General features: G+C 31.4%; 2 protein-coding genes across 3 annotated transcripts in view; both read left to right on the top strand.

Annotated features, from left to right (window-relative positions):
* Nucleotides 1-16,876, top strand: part of LOC142220469 (uncharacterized) — a 61,513-nt gene that overhangs the window by 20,642 nt on the left and 23,995 nt on the right. The gene's annotated exons all lie outside the window — the stretch shown is intronic.
* LOC142220468 (sulfotransferase 1E1-like) lies at nt 7,613-13,560 on the top strand. The gene is made up of 4 exons (XM_075289641.1): nt 7,613-7,957; nt 8,020-8,152; nt 8,647-9,044; nt 13,304-13,560. The coding sequence occupies exons 1-4, from the start codon at nt 7,686-7,688 to the stop codon at nt 13,443-13,445; spliced, it is 945 nt and encodes a 314-aa protein (XP_075145756.1). The 5' UTR covers nt 7,613-7,685; the 3' UTR covers nt 13,446-13,560.

Below are 16,876 nucleotides of genomic sequence, written 5' to 3'. Positions count from 1 at the left end.
CCGGGGGTCAAATCTGGGGATCGGTTTATATGGGAGCTATATATTATTATGGACTGATAGGAACCAATTCCTTCATGGTTGTTGGATTCCCTATACTAACATCACGTACCAAATTTCAACCGAATGGGAAGAATTTTGCTCTTCCAAGGTGCTCCGGAGGTCAAATCTGGGGATCGCTTTATATGGGGCCTATATATAATTATGGACCGATATCGACCAATTTTTGCATGGGTGTTTGAGGCCATATATTAACATCACGTACCAAATTTCAACTGAATCAGATAAATTTTGGTCTTCCAAGAGGCTCCGGAGGTCAAATCTGGTGATCGGTATATATGGGGCTATGTATAATTATGGACCGATATGGACCAATTTTTGCATGGTTGTTAGAGACCATATACTAACACCATGTACCAAATTTCAGCCGGATCGGATGAAATTTGCTTCTCTTAGGGGCTCCGCAAGCCAAATCTGGGGATCGGTTTATATGGACCGATGTGAACCAATTTTTGCATGGTTGTTAGATACCATATATTTACACCATGAACCAAATTTCAGCCGGATCGGATGAAATTTGCTCCTCTTAGAGGCTCCGCAAGCCAAATCGGGGGATCGGTTTATATGGGGGCTATATATAATTATGGACCGATATGGACCAATTTTTGCACGGTTGTTAGAGCTCATATACTTACACCATGTACCAAATTTCAGCCGGATCGGATGAAAATTGTTTCTCTTAGAGGCCTCGCAAGCCAAATTTGGGGGTCCGTTTATATGGGGGTTATACGTAAAAGTGGACCGACATGGCCCATTTGCAATACCATCTGACCTACATCAATAACAACTACTTGTGCCAAGTTTCAAGTCGATAGTTTGTTTCGTTCGGAAGTTAGCGTGATTTCAACAGACGGACGGACGGACATGCTCAGATCGACTCAGAATTTCACCACGACCCAGAATATATATACTTTATGGGGTCTTAGAGCAATATTTCGATGTGTTACATGGTGGAGGGTATAAAAAAATCAAAGTTTTGTGTTTATTATAAAAAAATGTTTGTTTCTTGGAAAGAAATGTTGTTTCAGTATTTGCTATATTAAATATTACATATTTTGTCAAAATTTTATCTCTATAGAAAATTTTGTTAAAACTTTATTTCTATAGAAAATTTTGTCAAAATTTTATTTCTATAGAAAATTTTGTCAAAATTTTATTTCTGAAGAAAATGGCCTCAAAATTTTATTTCTATACAACATTTAAGCACCTCTTAGTTGGAGAGATATTGAATTTATAGAAAATTTTGTCAAAATGTTATTTCTATAGAAAATTTTATTTCTAAATAAAATGTTCTCACAATTTTATTTCTATAGGAAATTTTGTCAAAATTTTATTTCTATAGAAAATTTTGTCAAAATTTTATTTCTATAGGAAATTTTGTCAAAATGTTATTTCTATAGAAAATTTTGTCAAAATTTTATTTCTATAGAAATTTTTCAAAATATTATTTCTATAGAAAATTTTGTCAAAATTTTATCTCTATAGAAAATTTTATCACAATTTTATTTCTATAGAAAATTTAAATACCTCTTAGTTGGAGTGGAATATTTTGCAAAATCTACCAAACCATCATGAATTCTACCAATCTACCAAACAGTAAAAAATTTATCATTGTTGTTAGAATTCTACCAACTGTGGCGACCGTTGTTTCAATATGAACATCGATCCTTAATTTTTCGTTTCATGTAATTGCACATATGCAATGTTAGTTTTTTTTGCCCTTATGGTGCTATGCTTTTATACATGTTTCCATATTATTTTTTTCTTTCTCACTGGTTTGAATTTAGAGATACTATTTGATGAGCTATTTGTCATAATTGAAAGTCAATCGGGGTTTGGTACACGGTTGCCACTCGAGACCAAAATAATCTACCAAAATTTGGAGAAAATTCTACAAAAAACTTCCAAACTAAAAATATCGAATTTTACTTGTATAGAAAATTTTGTCGAAATTTTATTTGTACAGAAATTTTTCTCAAGTTTTATTATTATAGAAAATTTTCTCAAAATTTTATTACTATAGAAAATTTTCTCAAAATTTTATTTATATAGATAAATTTTCTCCAAATTTTATTTCTATAGATACATTTTCTCATTGATTTATTTCTATAGAAATTTTGTCAACATTTTTTTACATAGAAAGTTTTGTCGATTTTTTTTTTATGTAGAACAATTAAGGACTTTGTACAACTAAATTTTGGATACCATATCACATCCGTCAAATGTGTTAGGAGCTATATATAAAGGTTTGTCCCAAATACATACATTTAAATATCACTTTGATCACAAAAATGTGTTCAGAGACAGACGGAGGACGGACTGAGCATTATTGCCAAAGACACCATGTGTCAATCTCGTCTCCTTCTGGGTGTTACAAACATATGCACTAACTTATAATACACAGTGTGGCGCAGGGTATAAAAATTTGCAAAATCTACCAAAACATCAAGAATTCTACCAATCTACCAAACAGTAAAAAATCGACCAAGTTTGAGTTGTTTCACCGTACATCATATGATAAAACATTTGTCCTTATCTTTACCATTTTCAAGAGAGGGAGAGGCTCAACACCAAAAAATACTCATAACTGGTGAATCACTAAATTATTCTTGACTTAAGCCTCTTATGTTTCACGTGTCCATCTCTATCTATTGTAGCTATATATATGCAATTCATGCTCTCCTACTCATAGGTTATCTGCAATTCATGTTCTACTTCTCATAGGTTATTTGAGTATTTATTTATTGAGGTGTGTTAAAAAAAAATCAACTGTAAATAATACACTGAAAAAATTAACGTAACTAACCGAAGTACTTACCTTACTTTTAAAAAGTAAAAATTTGTTCATATTTGGAAATCCAACCAACGAAAACGGATTACTCTTCACCACGACAATGCTAGCTCTCACACATCGGCTCAAACGACTTCAGTTTCGAGCACTCAAAACCAGGGCTGCCAATAAAATTTCAAGAACAATCGTCACCTTTTTCTGAAGAAATCGAACAGAATTTTTGCATACATAACTATGTATTTCAACAACAAAAGCATAATAATTTAAGTTTTGTATAAAAATAATACACTACAAGCAATTATTTAAAAATAAAGATCTTTAATAATTACGATCTTTAATAATTAATAATTACGTATTATTATTATTAATAATTAATAATTTAATAATTAATAATTACGTGAAACGATTTTCCACAATTCGATCATAAAACTCTTATTGATTGACACTCCATTTAAGAGGTACAATTTTCCACAGAAATAAAATTTTAACAAAATCTTCTATAGAAATAAAATTTTAACAAAATTTTCTATAGAAATAAAATTTTGAGAAATTTTTATTAAAAAAAAACAAATTGCAAATATTTTCATAGAAAAAATATTTGCAAGAATTTACTATAGAAAAAAATTGCAAAAATGATCTATAGAAATAAATTTTTGCAAGAATGTTCTATAGAAAAAAATATGCAAAAATGTTCTACAGATATGGAATTTTGAGAAAGTTTTCTATAGAAATAAAATTTTGACAGAATTTTCTTAGAAATAAAATTTTGACAAAATTTTCTTCAAACTAAAATTTTGACAAAATTTTCGTAGAAATAAAATTTTGACAAAATTTTCGTAGAAATAAAATTTAAAAAAATTTTCTATAGAAATAAAATTTTGACAAAATTTTCTATAGAAATAAAATTTTGACAAAAATTTCTATAAAAATAAAATTTTGGCAAAATTTTCTAAAGAAATAAAATTTTGACAAAATTTTCTATAGAAATTGCATTTTTGCAATAATGTTCTATAGAAAAAAAAAATGTGCAAAAATTTTCTTCAGGCATGGAATTTTGAGAAAGTTTTCTATAGAAATAAAATTTTGACAAAATTTTCTTAGAAATAAAATTTTGACAAAATTTCCTTAAAAATAAAAATTTGAAAAAATTTTCGTAGAAATAAAATTTTGACAAAATTTTCATAGAAATAAAATTTTGACAAAATTTTCTATAGAAATAAAATTTTGACAAAATTTTCTATAGAAATAAAATTTTGACAAAATTTTCTATAGAAATAAAATTTTGACAAAATTTTCTATAGAAATAAAATGTTGACAAAATTTTCTATAGAAATAAAATTTTGACAAAATTTTCTATAGAAATTAAATTTTTGCAAGAATGTTCTATAGAAAAAAAATGTGCAAAAATTTTCTTCAGACATGGAATTTTGAGAAAGTTTTCTATAGAAATAAAATTTTGACAAAATTTTCTGTAGAAATAAAATTTTGACAAAATTTTCTATAGAAATAAAATTTTGACAAAATTTTCTATAGAAATAAAATTTTGACAAAATTCAGCAATTTTTCCTCGAAATAAAAAAAACATTTTTGATTTAAATAAACTGAAATATTGAATCTTTTGATTTAAGATAAAAACGCTTCAAATAACGTTTAACGTTTTTTTTTTGGAATTAAAAACCATTTTTTACTTTGAAAAATCTGTTGTAATTTAGATTTTTAAACTGACATTTATTTTTACGTGAATACCCGTAGCTTTATTAAAATACCGAAAATTCCAAAAATTAGATCTATATCCTAAATTTTATTAAGCTACATAGTTCCCTAAAAAATGTCTTTATTTTAAAGATGTCGGATTCAATACCAAAATCCTTCAGGGAAGGTCAAAATCTTTCGATCCAAGTAAAATTTTTTTTGAGTGTATAGATCTTAATAAGGAAAAAATAATAAATCTATTTTCGATGATTACATGCAATTGGAAGTCTCTTAATGTTACTCTGCATCTTTGCAGTGTATGTATACTTGTCTCACCAATGGAATTTTTATTAGTGCTAACACATAAACATCAGAGTTGGGAAGTAGTACTATACAAAAAGCAGTTATAGTTGATTAAGTGAATACATAGATGTTTTCTAAAAATTTTTTCTGACCTTGTAGTTTTAACATATTTGAAACTAAAAAATTAAAATATTTTCTCTAAAAATATGAAAACGCGAGTTATACAATGTTTAATTAAAACCACTTCCTGAGAAGTTAAATTAAACAAAAACTTTGGTAGGACAGTTTTGGAAGTTTATTTAAAGTTGTTTAATGCAGTAATTTAATGCAGTGCAGTGTTTTCTAATAATGATGATTAATATTTCTCTAGGTGTATCTTTTAGGATTAATTGTTTAAAGCATACATAAGTCGTATATAAATTTGATAGTTGAATTGTAGACAGTGCAAATATAGCTCCCTTGTGAAAAATCACACATAAAGTCATACCGATAACAGAATCTAGAGATAAGCAAATGAGTATATAATTCCTACAAAATAATAAAGCAATTTTTATCGTCTTTACAATTCTCAACAAATATGTTACAGAGATGGAAAATGCTATTTTTTAAGAAAATACCAAAAAGTTATTTTTTGAGCGAAAAAGTACTTTTCAACAAAAATTCCATTGGAAGATTATTGTCAAGATCTTCTTTAGATTGAATTTTAAAGAAAATATTTTGTTTGTCAACTCCTCAATTTTAAATATTTTTTAGTTTTATATTCGCTTACAAAAATTGTAGTATTGTAATCACGGCTGCCACAGTTGGTATAATTCTACCAAAAATTGTAGATTTTTTACTGTCTGATTAATAGAATTTGTGGTACTTCATAAATTATCTATAAATAAATAAAAAGAAATTTTTTACAAAATTTTCTAACAGGTTGGCTGATAAGTCCCCGCTCTAACAAAGAAAAACACATTTTTTTGTCAAAATTCGTTTTTATTATTCAAGAGCGATACAACGATTATAACGACCTTCCAATTTTTTGATACCATTTTGGTAGTACTCCTTCGGTTTTGCCTCAAAATAAGCCTCAGTTTCGGCGATCACCTCTTCATTGCAGCCAAATTTTTTCCCTGCGAGCATCCTTTTGAGGTCTGAGAACAAGAAAAAGTCGCTGGGGGCCAGATCTTGAGAATACGGTTGGTGGGGAAGCAATTCGAATGACTTGTGGCACGGTGCGTTGTCTTGGTGGAACAACACTTTTTTCTTCTTCATATGGGGCCGTTTTGCCGCGATTTCGATAGAAATACGATTTTGAGAAATTTTTCTATAGTAATAAAATTTTGACAACATTTTCTATAGAACTAAACTTTTGACAACATTTTCTATAGAAAAGAATTATGAGAAAATTTTCTCTAGAAATAAAATTTTGAGAAAATTTTCATCAGAAATAATTTTTTGATAAAAATTTGATATAGAAATAAAATGTTGACTAAATTTGATATGGCAATAAAATTTTAAGAAAATTATAAGAAATCTATAGAAATAAAATTTTTTATAAAAATAAATTTCTGACAAAATTTTCTATAGAAATACAATTTTGAGACAAAAATTATTTTTTGTTTGAGGTGATCATATTCCTTCTATGGGTGAAGTTTCAACCGTGACTGTAATGGTTTGCATTATTTAGTACGCGATCGATAACTTTTATATAAAAAGTATTCGTGTGGAAGCGTAACCAAAAAAATCTTGAAATTCTTGAGGTTTTCTTCCCGCATGAACTTGTCTGTCTTGCCAAATTTGTAAATGACCGTTGGCAAATAAGTTTGCTAAAGACTTTCTCGAAATATTAAAATATTTCGTCAAAACTATTATACCATAAATTTGATATCGGCTCAAGACTGTATACACAAAGAGGTACTAAATCATTCGCTGGGGTACAACGGTATTGACCAAGTATTGAAAAAGTACTATAGTACTACATTTTCCATCTCCGAAATGTTACCAGTTGTTTTCAACATTCTTAAGGTGCATTATCTATTCACCGCCATGAATTATCTCCAGACTGATGCTAGTAGTATTTGTTCCGGCCCGATAACCAAACTAAGGGAATGAAAAATCAAATTATTAATTTTCAAATTTTATTTGTAAAATAAATAAAAAAAAAATTGCGACTCCCGGGAAGAATAAACTCTTATTGTACTTTACTTTGATATAAATTACAACAAAATGATATTGTGTATAAAGAACATCCCAGCATCATTCTGGACCGATGTGGACCAATTTTTGCATGGTTGTTAGAGACCATATACCAACATCATGTACCAAATTTCAGCCAAATCGGATGAAATATGCTTCTCTTAGAGGCCAAATCTGGGGATCCGTTTATATGGGGGCTATACGTAAAAGTGATCATATATGCAATACCATTTGCAATACCATCCGTTCTACATCAATAACAACTACTTGTGTGGACGGACGGACATGCTTAGGTCGACTCAGAATTTCACCACGACCCAGAATATACTTTATGGGGTCTGAGAGCAATATTTCGATGTGTAACAAACGGAATGACAAAGTTAGTATACCCCCATCCTATGGTGGAGGGTAAAAAAAAAACTATGGCCCCGTGAAAAAGTTCGTTGGACAGAAAGTGTGTTTGAAAAATTCAAGGTCATTGTTTTTAAAATTCGTTCATTTTGTGGTCAGCATTCCACATACCCATCTCTGGCTGATAGCAAGCAATATTCGCCAGAGAGCCAACGCAATGGCAAAATGTTTGTCCGGATTAAAAGAGAAAAAAATTAAATTTAAAAGTGGAAGTTTGGCACAAATACTGGTCATATTAGTAGACAAAATGCTGCAACCGGTAGAAGTCACACCAAAGAGCTATCCAACAAATATCTTAGCCACAGATTGGTCTAAACGAAAATGTTTCTATCGACCCAATAGTGAAGAATTTCTTCATAAAGTTCATGATCTTGAAATATACACAGACGATGTATGGCTTGTAACATTGAAGAAAGCTGGAACTACTTGGATGCAGGAACTTTTATGGTTGGTTATGAATAATTTTAATTTCACGACAGCAAAAGAAATCGATTTAGAATTACGTACACCCTTCATGGAGTAAGTTCAATATAGGGAATAAAATGGTAATTGTTATCATTTCTGTTTACTTTTTTTTCAAGATTTGATTTTATGACCTATGGAGATATGTGGAGGGCTTTTAAACCAATTGAAAATACAAAAAGACCTCGTCTGATAAAATCCCATTTATGTATGCCTCTATTGCCAACTCAGATATGGGAGAAAAAACCTAAGGTAGGTAATGGTATCAGAGAGAATAAAAACATAAACAAGAGAACGAAAATTTCTCCTCTACAAAAACAACAAATGTCAACCGTATAGATGTCGCACAATGCCTGCGGCTTTGGTATTACCGACGTTGCGGTTGAAGCGCTGTTTTGACAAATTCTTTATAAAGGCATCGGCAGTTAAAATTTCAAATTGTCTGCCAAAAAAATTAATAGAATGAAAAGATTTATATTAAAGAACATTTGTTATTACAAATTTTGCTTACGTTTCGTAAAGCCGGCAGAGAACTGAACTGGGCGACGCCGACGCAAATTGTATGATATTTGAGAGAAGTGCCGACAAAAACTGCATGAGATTAGAGAAATTTTCCTCATGACTGACACCTATTGACGCAGTTTCCCTTCACAGTTTCGTCCTCTTGTCTTTTTATTCTCTCTGATTGTATGTCACACAGACTTTCCATTTACATATATTAAAATCCACCTTTTTCCCCTCCCAAGGTGGTTTATGTGGCCCGTAATATCAAAGATGTTCTTGTTTCGGAATTTTATCACGATAGAACTCTGGGTCGTTTACCCTCGACAAGTTTAGATGATTACATCTGCAAACGCATGGAAATGAATACCGCTCATGATTACCTCAATCATATCACCGAATTTTATGCCATACGTTCGGAACCATGGCTATACTATACAAGCTATGAACGCATGAAACGGAATTTAAAAGAAGAAATTCTCAATATTACCCAATTTTTACGAGTATCCATCGATGAATCCACTATGGAATTAATGCTGAAACATTTGTCATTTGAAGAAATGAAGAAAAATCCAAAAACCAATCATTATTGGGAATTTGAACAGATTATGCGAAAATCTGGATTACATTTTGAAGGAACTGGGTAGGTGGTTTAAACAAAAAAGGTTCATTAAGTCAACAAAATTGGTTTTTAAATTTGAGTCAATCAAACTGTATTGGCTCAATTTTAATGAATTTTTCTTTGTTTGCATGACTGTGAGAGAGCAACGTAAATGCATTTAAGTGCCATCTAATCATGGAGTGCAGTGATAAGAAATCATTTGCTAAAGTACATTCACCTCCAAGACAAAATACTTTTGTTTGGCGATGGTGGATGGTCAAGTTTTATTTCTTCACTTTGTCTCTAAATTGTCCATAGTCCATATGGAGTCTATGTTACACTGAAAAAACATATTGTCGTGAATCCAAAGATTTCTTGTCCTTAAAAGAAGAAGGAGCGTTGCTCTGATATACACGTTTTTTCCTTGTCCAAAAGTCGATAAAAATTTCAATTTCAAGTCGATTTGTCTTTATAGTTAAATGATTCGACATAAACATGGGTATAAAATGGGTAGAAAATTTGGTTTTACTAAAGTCAACTTGACTTTAATGGTTCTGAAAAATCTTAAATATGAATCAAATCGTCTTTAAATTTGTAGACTTTTTGAATACAACGCAAAAAAAATCACATGTTTTCATCGCCTTATTTTAAGGACGTTTTTACTTGAAACCTACCATAATTTCTACTTGAAGACGTGTCCTTAAAGTATTGTTACTTCAATTCTCCACTTCTGTGGTTCGAAATCAAAATCAATAGTCTAATGACAAAATCTTTGGAACCGGACAAGCTTTTTTTTTTCAGTGTAGATAAAAAGAGAGATTACATATCTATACAAGCCTCTTTAGTTCTTGATCGGTTTATGTAGAGGAGTTTATAAATAATTATGAACCGATATGAATCAATTTTCGTATGATATTTAGGGGGCTACATTCACGGTTGCCTCTCGAGTAAACAAAAATCTACCAAATTTTGAAGAAAATTTTACCAAACCAAAAACTCTTGTTTTGTCAATTTTTTTTTTTTTGTTTTTGTCTATAGAAAATTTTGTCAAAATTTTATTGCATAGAATATTTTGTCAAAATTTTATTTCTATAGGAAATTTAGTCAAAATTTTAGTTCTTTAGAAAATTTAGTCAAAAATTTATTTCTGTAGGAAATTTTGTCAAAATGTTATTTCTTTAGAAAATTTAGTCAAAATTTTATTTCTATAGAAAATTTTGTCCAAATTTTATTTCTATAGAAAATTTTGTCAAAATGTCAAAATTTTATTTCTATAGAAAATTTTTTCACAATTTTATTTCCATAGGACATTTTGTCAAAATTTTATTTCTATAGGAAATTTTGTCAAAATTTTATTTCTATAGAAAATTTTGTCAAAATTGAATTTCTATAGAACATTTTGTCAAAATTTTATTTCTATAGAAAATTTTGTCCAAATTTTATTTCTATAGAAAATTTTGTCAAAATTTTATTTCTATAGAAAATGTTGTCAAAATTTTATTTCTATAGACAATTTAGTCAAAATTTTATTTCCATACCACATACTGTCGTGAATCCAAAGATTTCTTGTCCTGATATAAACGTTTTTTCCTTATCCAAAAGTCGATAAATATTTCAATGAAGTCGATTTGTCTTTATTGATAAGTGATTTGACATAAAAATACGTATCTTTACATCAAAGAAAATTTGGTTTTACTAAAGTCAACTTGACTTTAATGGTTCCAAACAAATTTTTAAAATTAATGAAATCGTCTTTAAATTTGTTGACTTTTTGAATACAACGCAAAAACAAAAGCACATGTTTTCATCACCTTATTTTAAGGACGCTTTCACTTGAAACCTATCATAATTTCTATTTGAAGACGTGTCCTTAAAGTATCCTTACTTCAATTCTCCACTTCTGTGGCTCGAAATCAAAGTCTAATGACAAAATCTTTGGAACAGGGCAAGCTTTTTTTCAGTGTAGATAAAAAGAGAGATTACATAGCTATACAAGCCTCTTTAGTTCTTGATCGGTTTATGCAGAGGAGTTTATAAATAATTATGAACCGATATGAATCAATTTTCGTATGATATTCAGGGGGTTACATTCACGATTGCCAATCGAGTAAAAAAAAATCTACCAAATTTTGAAGAAAATTTTACCAAACCAAAAAGTCTTGTTCTGTCAAAATTTTTTTTTTCTATAGAAAATTTTGTCAAAATTTTATTGCATAGAATATTTTGTCAAAATTTTCAAAATTTCAAAATTTTATTTCTATAGTAAATTTTGTCAAACTTTTATTTCTATAGAAAATTTTGTCAAACTTTTATTTCTATAGAAAATTTTGTCAAAATTTTATTTCTATAGAAAATTTTGTCAAAATTTTATTGTTACAGAAAATTTTGTAAAAATTGTGTTTCTATTTTGTTACAGAAAATTTTTTCAAAATTTTATTTCTATAGTAAATTTTGTCAAAATTTTATTTCTATAGAAAATTTTGTTTCTATAGACAATTTTGTCAAAATATTATTTCTATAGAAAATTTTGTCAAAATATTATTTCTATAGAAAATTTTGTCTAAATTTTATTTCTATAGAAAATTTTGTCAAAATATTATTTCTATAGAAAATTTTGTCAACATTTTATTTCTATAGAAAATTTTGTCAAAATTTTATTTCTATAGAAAATGTTGTCAAAATTTTATTTCTATAGAAAATTTTGTACAAATTTTATTTCTATAGAAAATTTTGTAAAAATTTTATTTCTATAGAAAATTTTGTAAAAAATTTATTTCTATAGAAAATTTTGTAAAAAATTTTATTTCTACAGAAAATTTTGTCAAAATTTTATTTCTATAGGAAATTTTGTCACAATTTTATATCCATAGGAAATTTTTTCAAAATTTTATTTCTATAGGAAAATAAAGATATAAAAAATTTTGAAGTACCCTTTAGTTGGAGAGGGATATTTTGCAAAATCTACCAAATCATCAGGAATTCTATCAATCTACCTAATAATAAAAAATCTACCATTTTTGGTAGAATTCTACCAACTGTGGCAACCGTGGTTACATTTCAGCTGGTACGAATGAAATTTATTCCTCTACGAGGATCCCGAAATAGAATAGAAAAATTGATTTTATACAAAATTTTGCCAAAATTTTATTCCTATAGGAATAATTTTTGTTGTTAGAAAGCATATACTAACGTCACGTACCAAATGTCAAACAAATCGAATGAAATTTACTCATTCAAGAGATTTCGCAGGTCAAATCTGAGATTTGGTTTATATGGGGGCTATATATATTTATAGACCGATATTTACGAAATTCTTCGTAGTTGTGATAGGTTACATACCGACATCGTATACCAAATTTCAAGCGGATCCAATCAAATTTGTATTCCAAGAGGCTGCGGTAGTTAAATCTGGGCATGGGGTCTATATGCCGACTTTATTCAATTATGGAACGATATGGGCGATTTTTGTATGATTTTTAGAGACCATATATACCAAATTTTAACCGGAAGGGATGAAATTTGCTTTTTCAAGAAGTTCCGGAAATCAAATCTAAGCATCGGTTTATATTGAGACTACATAAAATTAGAGACCATATACTAAAGTCACATCAACCGAATCGGATAAAATTTGATCTTTCAGCGACCTCCGGAATTCAAATCTGGGTATATATGGGGATATATATAATTATGGAACGATATGGGCCGGATCGGATGAAATTTTATCATCCAAGAGGTTCCCAAAATCATATCTGTTGGTATATGTTTGCTCTAGCTAAAAATGGTCTGTACCACGTTTCAAGTTGATAGCTTGTTTAGTTCGAAAGTTAGCGTGATTTCAACATATGGACTTACGGACATCGGGGGTCTGATGTTGTAAAGAATGACAAAGATAATGTACCTCCCATTGTATGGCGGAGGGTATAATAACTTATCGATATTTTAATGTACGGGCTGCTAACGAAATATGTCGTGCTTTACAAAGAGTCATAGGTTATATTACCGTCTCCACCCAACACCTAAAAATTTTAAGGAGTGACTTATCTCTGATGGTATATACAACACCAATTAAGAAAATGTCATTAAAACGGAACAAAATAAATATTTCATAAATGTAATGTAATGTTTCGTTATTATAATGAATTTCTATTGAATAACCGCATTTTCATTATCCTTATAAAAATATTTCGTTTTATTATTTTTGTTGACTCTACTTTATAGGCGTACCTCGATCTCTCTATTCTGTGATCTCAGCTCGATAGCAATTATAAACTTCATGTAAATTCGTTTTTTGTTTTCAACAGTTTTTGCCGAAAAGGTCAAATAAATGCCTACAAAGAGGAACTATCACCAGAAATTGCCAAAAAATTAGATGAATGGGTTGACGATGCCTTACCCAGTTACAATTTAACTATGGATCAAATTTTATTGTTGAATAACCCATAATACCTTTGCGATGAAGCCAGTCGGATATTTAAAAAGTATTATGAATTTATAATTAATTTTCATTTATTTTTGTAAGAAATGCCAAATAAAGCAAATAAAATTATTTTATTATTAATGTATATAGTTTAACAAAAAACAAGTATGTTATAGCATTAAGTTCGGCCAGGCCGAATCTTAAATACCCTACCCACCACCATAAATCAAATATAATAGTTACCTTTGAAAACTCGTCGTCGTAGTGTGTTACTTGATAATATATAGAGGGTATTTAATGCTAATATATAAAAATGAATTAATAACGCCTTGATTTTAAATCTAAAATCTATAGACTTGGAAACTTCACTTTCAGTTTCAAGCAAATTTGATGATCAATGCGCCTTCTATACCCTCAAGAAATGAAATCGGTCTATATGGAGGCCTTACCAAATGGAGCGATAAACTAAATCCGTTACAATTTTAGGAAAATCGAATAAAAACGACGGTTTCTATAAGCCCAAGTAGTTAAATCAGGAAACCAGTCTATATGGGTGCTATGCCAAAATATGCACCGATACACAAAATTCAGCACAACTAGTTGTGGTTCTGAAAAACCTACAGAATTTAGGCCCCAAATCGAATGGGGGGTTTATAAGGGAGATATATCAAAATCTATACCGATACACAATTAATTCGGAACACCTATTTCTCAAAAACCTCTAGATTTCAAATTTCAAGCAAACTGAATAAAAACTACGGTTTCTAGAAGTAATAATATCGGGAGATCGGGCTATATGGGGGCTATAGCAAACCATAGACCGATACACAACATATTCGGCATCCCTGTTTGTGGTCCTAACATACCCTTAGATTTCGAATTTTAGGCAAATCGGATAGAAAATAAGGTTTCTAGAAGCCCAAGACCCCAAATCGGGAGGTTGATTTATAGCCCATTTTCGAACTTGACATGCTTTGAGACAAAAAACGAGTTTGTGCAAAAATGAAGCAAGATAGCTTTGTTGTTGAAGGCTGTAGCGTGATTACAACAGACATCCAGACAGGCAGACGGACATCGTTATACATAGATGGCGTCGCTAGTATTAAATGTATATTATTTTTATATAAAGGGTGATACGGTCAAAATTTGGTCAATATAAACGTGACGTACTTCTTTAAATTTTGCATTTAAAAAACCTGAACACCCCTCATTTTGAATGTGTGTGTGTAGAATGTTGCTCCTATTTTGATTTTGGAATTCACTCTTCAGTTGTCAAAATGCCGTCCAAGCAAGAAGAGCAGCGTATCAAAATTTTGCTCGCGCATCGCGAAAATCCGAGCTACTCGCACGCAAAGCTGGCAAAATCGCTAAAAGTTGCCAAATCAACCGTTACAAATGTAATTAAAGTGTTTGGGGAACGTTTGTCGACAGCCAGGAAGTCTGGATCGGGGGGAAATCGAAAACCGGAAGCCGCTGAGACGACAAAGAGAGTTGCCGGTAGTTTCAAGCGAAACCCTAACCTCTCTCTCCGAGATGCCGCAAATAAGCTGGGTGTATCGTCTACAACCGTGCATCGAGCCAAAAAACCAGCCGGACTATCGACTTACAAGAAGGTAGTGACTCCAAATCGCGATGATAAACAAAATACGACGGCCAAAGCGCGATCCAGGAGGCTGTACACGACGATGCTGACGAAGTTTGACTGCGTGGTAATGCACGACGAAACCGAAGCCGACTACAAGCAGCTTCCGGGACAGGAGTTTTATACGGCAAAAGGAAGGGGAAAGGTAGCAGATATTTTCAAGCACATAAAACTGTCAAAGTTCGCAAAAAAATATCTGGTTTGGCAAGCCATCTGTACCTGTGGCTTGAAAAGCAGCATTTTCATAGCTTCCGGGACTGTCAACCAAGAAATTTACGTGAAAGAGTGTTTGAATAAACGTCTGCTGCCTTTCCTGAAGAAACACGGTTGTTCCGTACTGTTTTGGCATCTTGCCATGGAGTGGTACGCCGCCAACAACGTGCAGGTGGTTCCCAAGGACAAGAACCCTCCCAACACGCCAGAGCTCCGCCCAATTGAGAAATACTGGGCTATTGTCAAGCGGAACCTAAAGGAGACAAAAAAAACTGCTAAGGACGAGCAGCAGTTCAAGGCAAACTGGCTTTCTGCGGCGAAGAAGGTGGACAAGGTGGCTGTACAAAATCTGATGGCAGGTGTCAAGCGTGAGGCCCGGCAATTCGGATTTGGAAAAGCGAAAGCCTAACTGAATATTTTTCCTGAATTTTATACTAATTGAACTTGAAAAAGAAATTTAATTTGATTTTTTAAATAAACGATTTCACCGATTTACACGCGTTTTCCCTTGACCAAATTTTGACCGTATCACCCTTTAGTACCAACCTTCAAATGATTCGTGTCAAAATTTGACGTCTGTAAGTCAATTAGTTTGTGAGATAGAGCGTATTTTGTGAAGCAACTTTTGTTGTTGTGAAAAAAATGGAAAAAAAGGATTTTCGTGTTTTGATAAAATACTGTTTTCTAAAGGGGAAAAATACGGTGGAAGCAAAAACTTGGCTTGATAATGAGTTTCCGGACTCTGTCCCAGGGAAATCAACAAAAATTTAGTGGTATGCAAAATTCAAGCGTGGTGAAATGAGCACGGAGGACGGTGAACGCAGTGGACGCCCGACGCCCGTCGATATGTGACAATGGATGAAACATGGCTCCATCACTACACTCCTGAGTCCAATCGACAGTCGGCTGAATGGACAGCGACCGGTGAACCGTCTCCGAAGCGTGGAAAGACTCAAAAGTCCGCTGGCAAAGTAATGGCCTCTGTTTCTTGGGATGCGCATGGAATAATTTTTATCGATTATCTTGAGAAGGGAAAACCCATCAACAGTGACTATTATATGGCGTTATTGGAGCGTTTGAAGGTCGAAATCGCGGCAAAACGGCCCCATATGAAGAAGAAAAAAGTGTTGTTCCATCGAGACAACGCACCGTGCCACATGTCATTGAGAACGATGGCAAAAATTCATGAATTGGGCTTCGAATTGCTTCCCCACCCACCGTATTCTCCAGATCTGGCCCCCAGCGACTTTTTCTTTTTCATCCTCAGAAGGATGCTCGCAGGGAAAAAATTTGGCTGCTATTAAGAGGTGATCGCCGAAACTGAGGCCTATTTTGGGGCAAAACCGAAGGAGTACTACCAAAATGGTATCAAAAAATTGGAAGGTCGTTATAATCGTGGTATCGCTATTGATGGGAACTAAAGGGTGGTTAAAATTTCAAGGGCCGATGTTGATTTTGAATAAAACACAAACTATTTAGGAAATTATTGTAATTTTATTTTATTATGATATATTGGTATTACTGAATTATGTATGGAACAAATATCGGCCAAATGGGCGCCGCGACCTCGGTAGCACACCATCATCCGATGGTCCAAATTTT

Source organism: Haematobia irritans, chromosome 1 (assembly GCF_050003625.1).
Source record: "Haematobia irritans isolate KBUSLIRL chromosome 1, ASM5000362v1, whole genome shotgun sequence".
Taxonomy (NCBI): domain Eukaryota; kingdom Metazoa; phylum Arthropoda; class Insecta; order Diptera; family Muscidae; genus Haematobia; species Haematobia irritans.
Note: the sequence above shows the minus strand (reverse complement) of the source record. Positions and strands in the feature narration are given on the sequence as shown.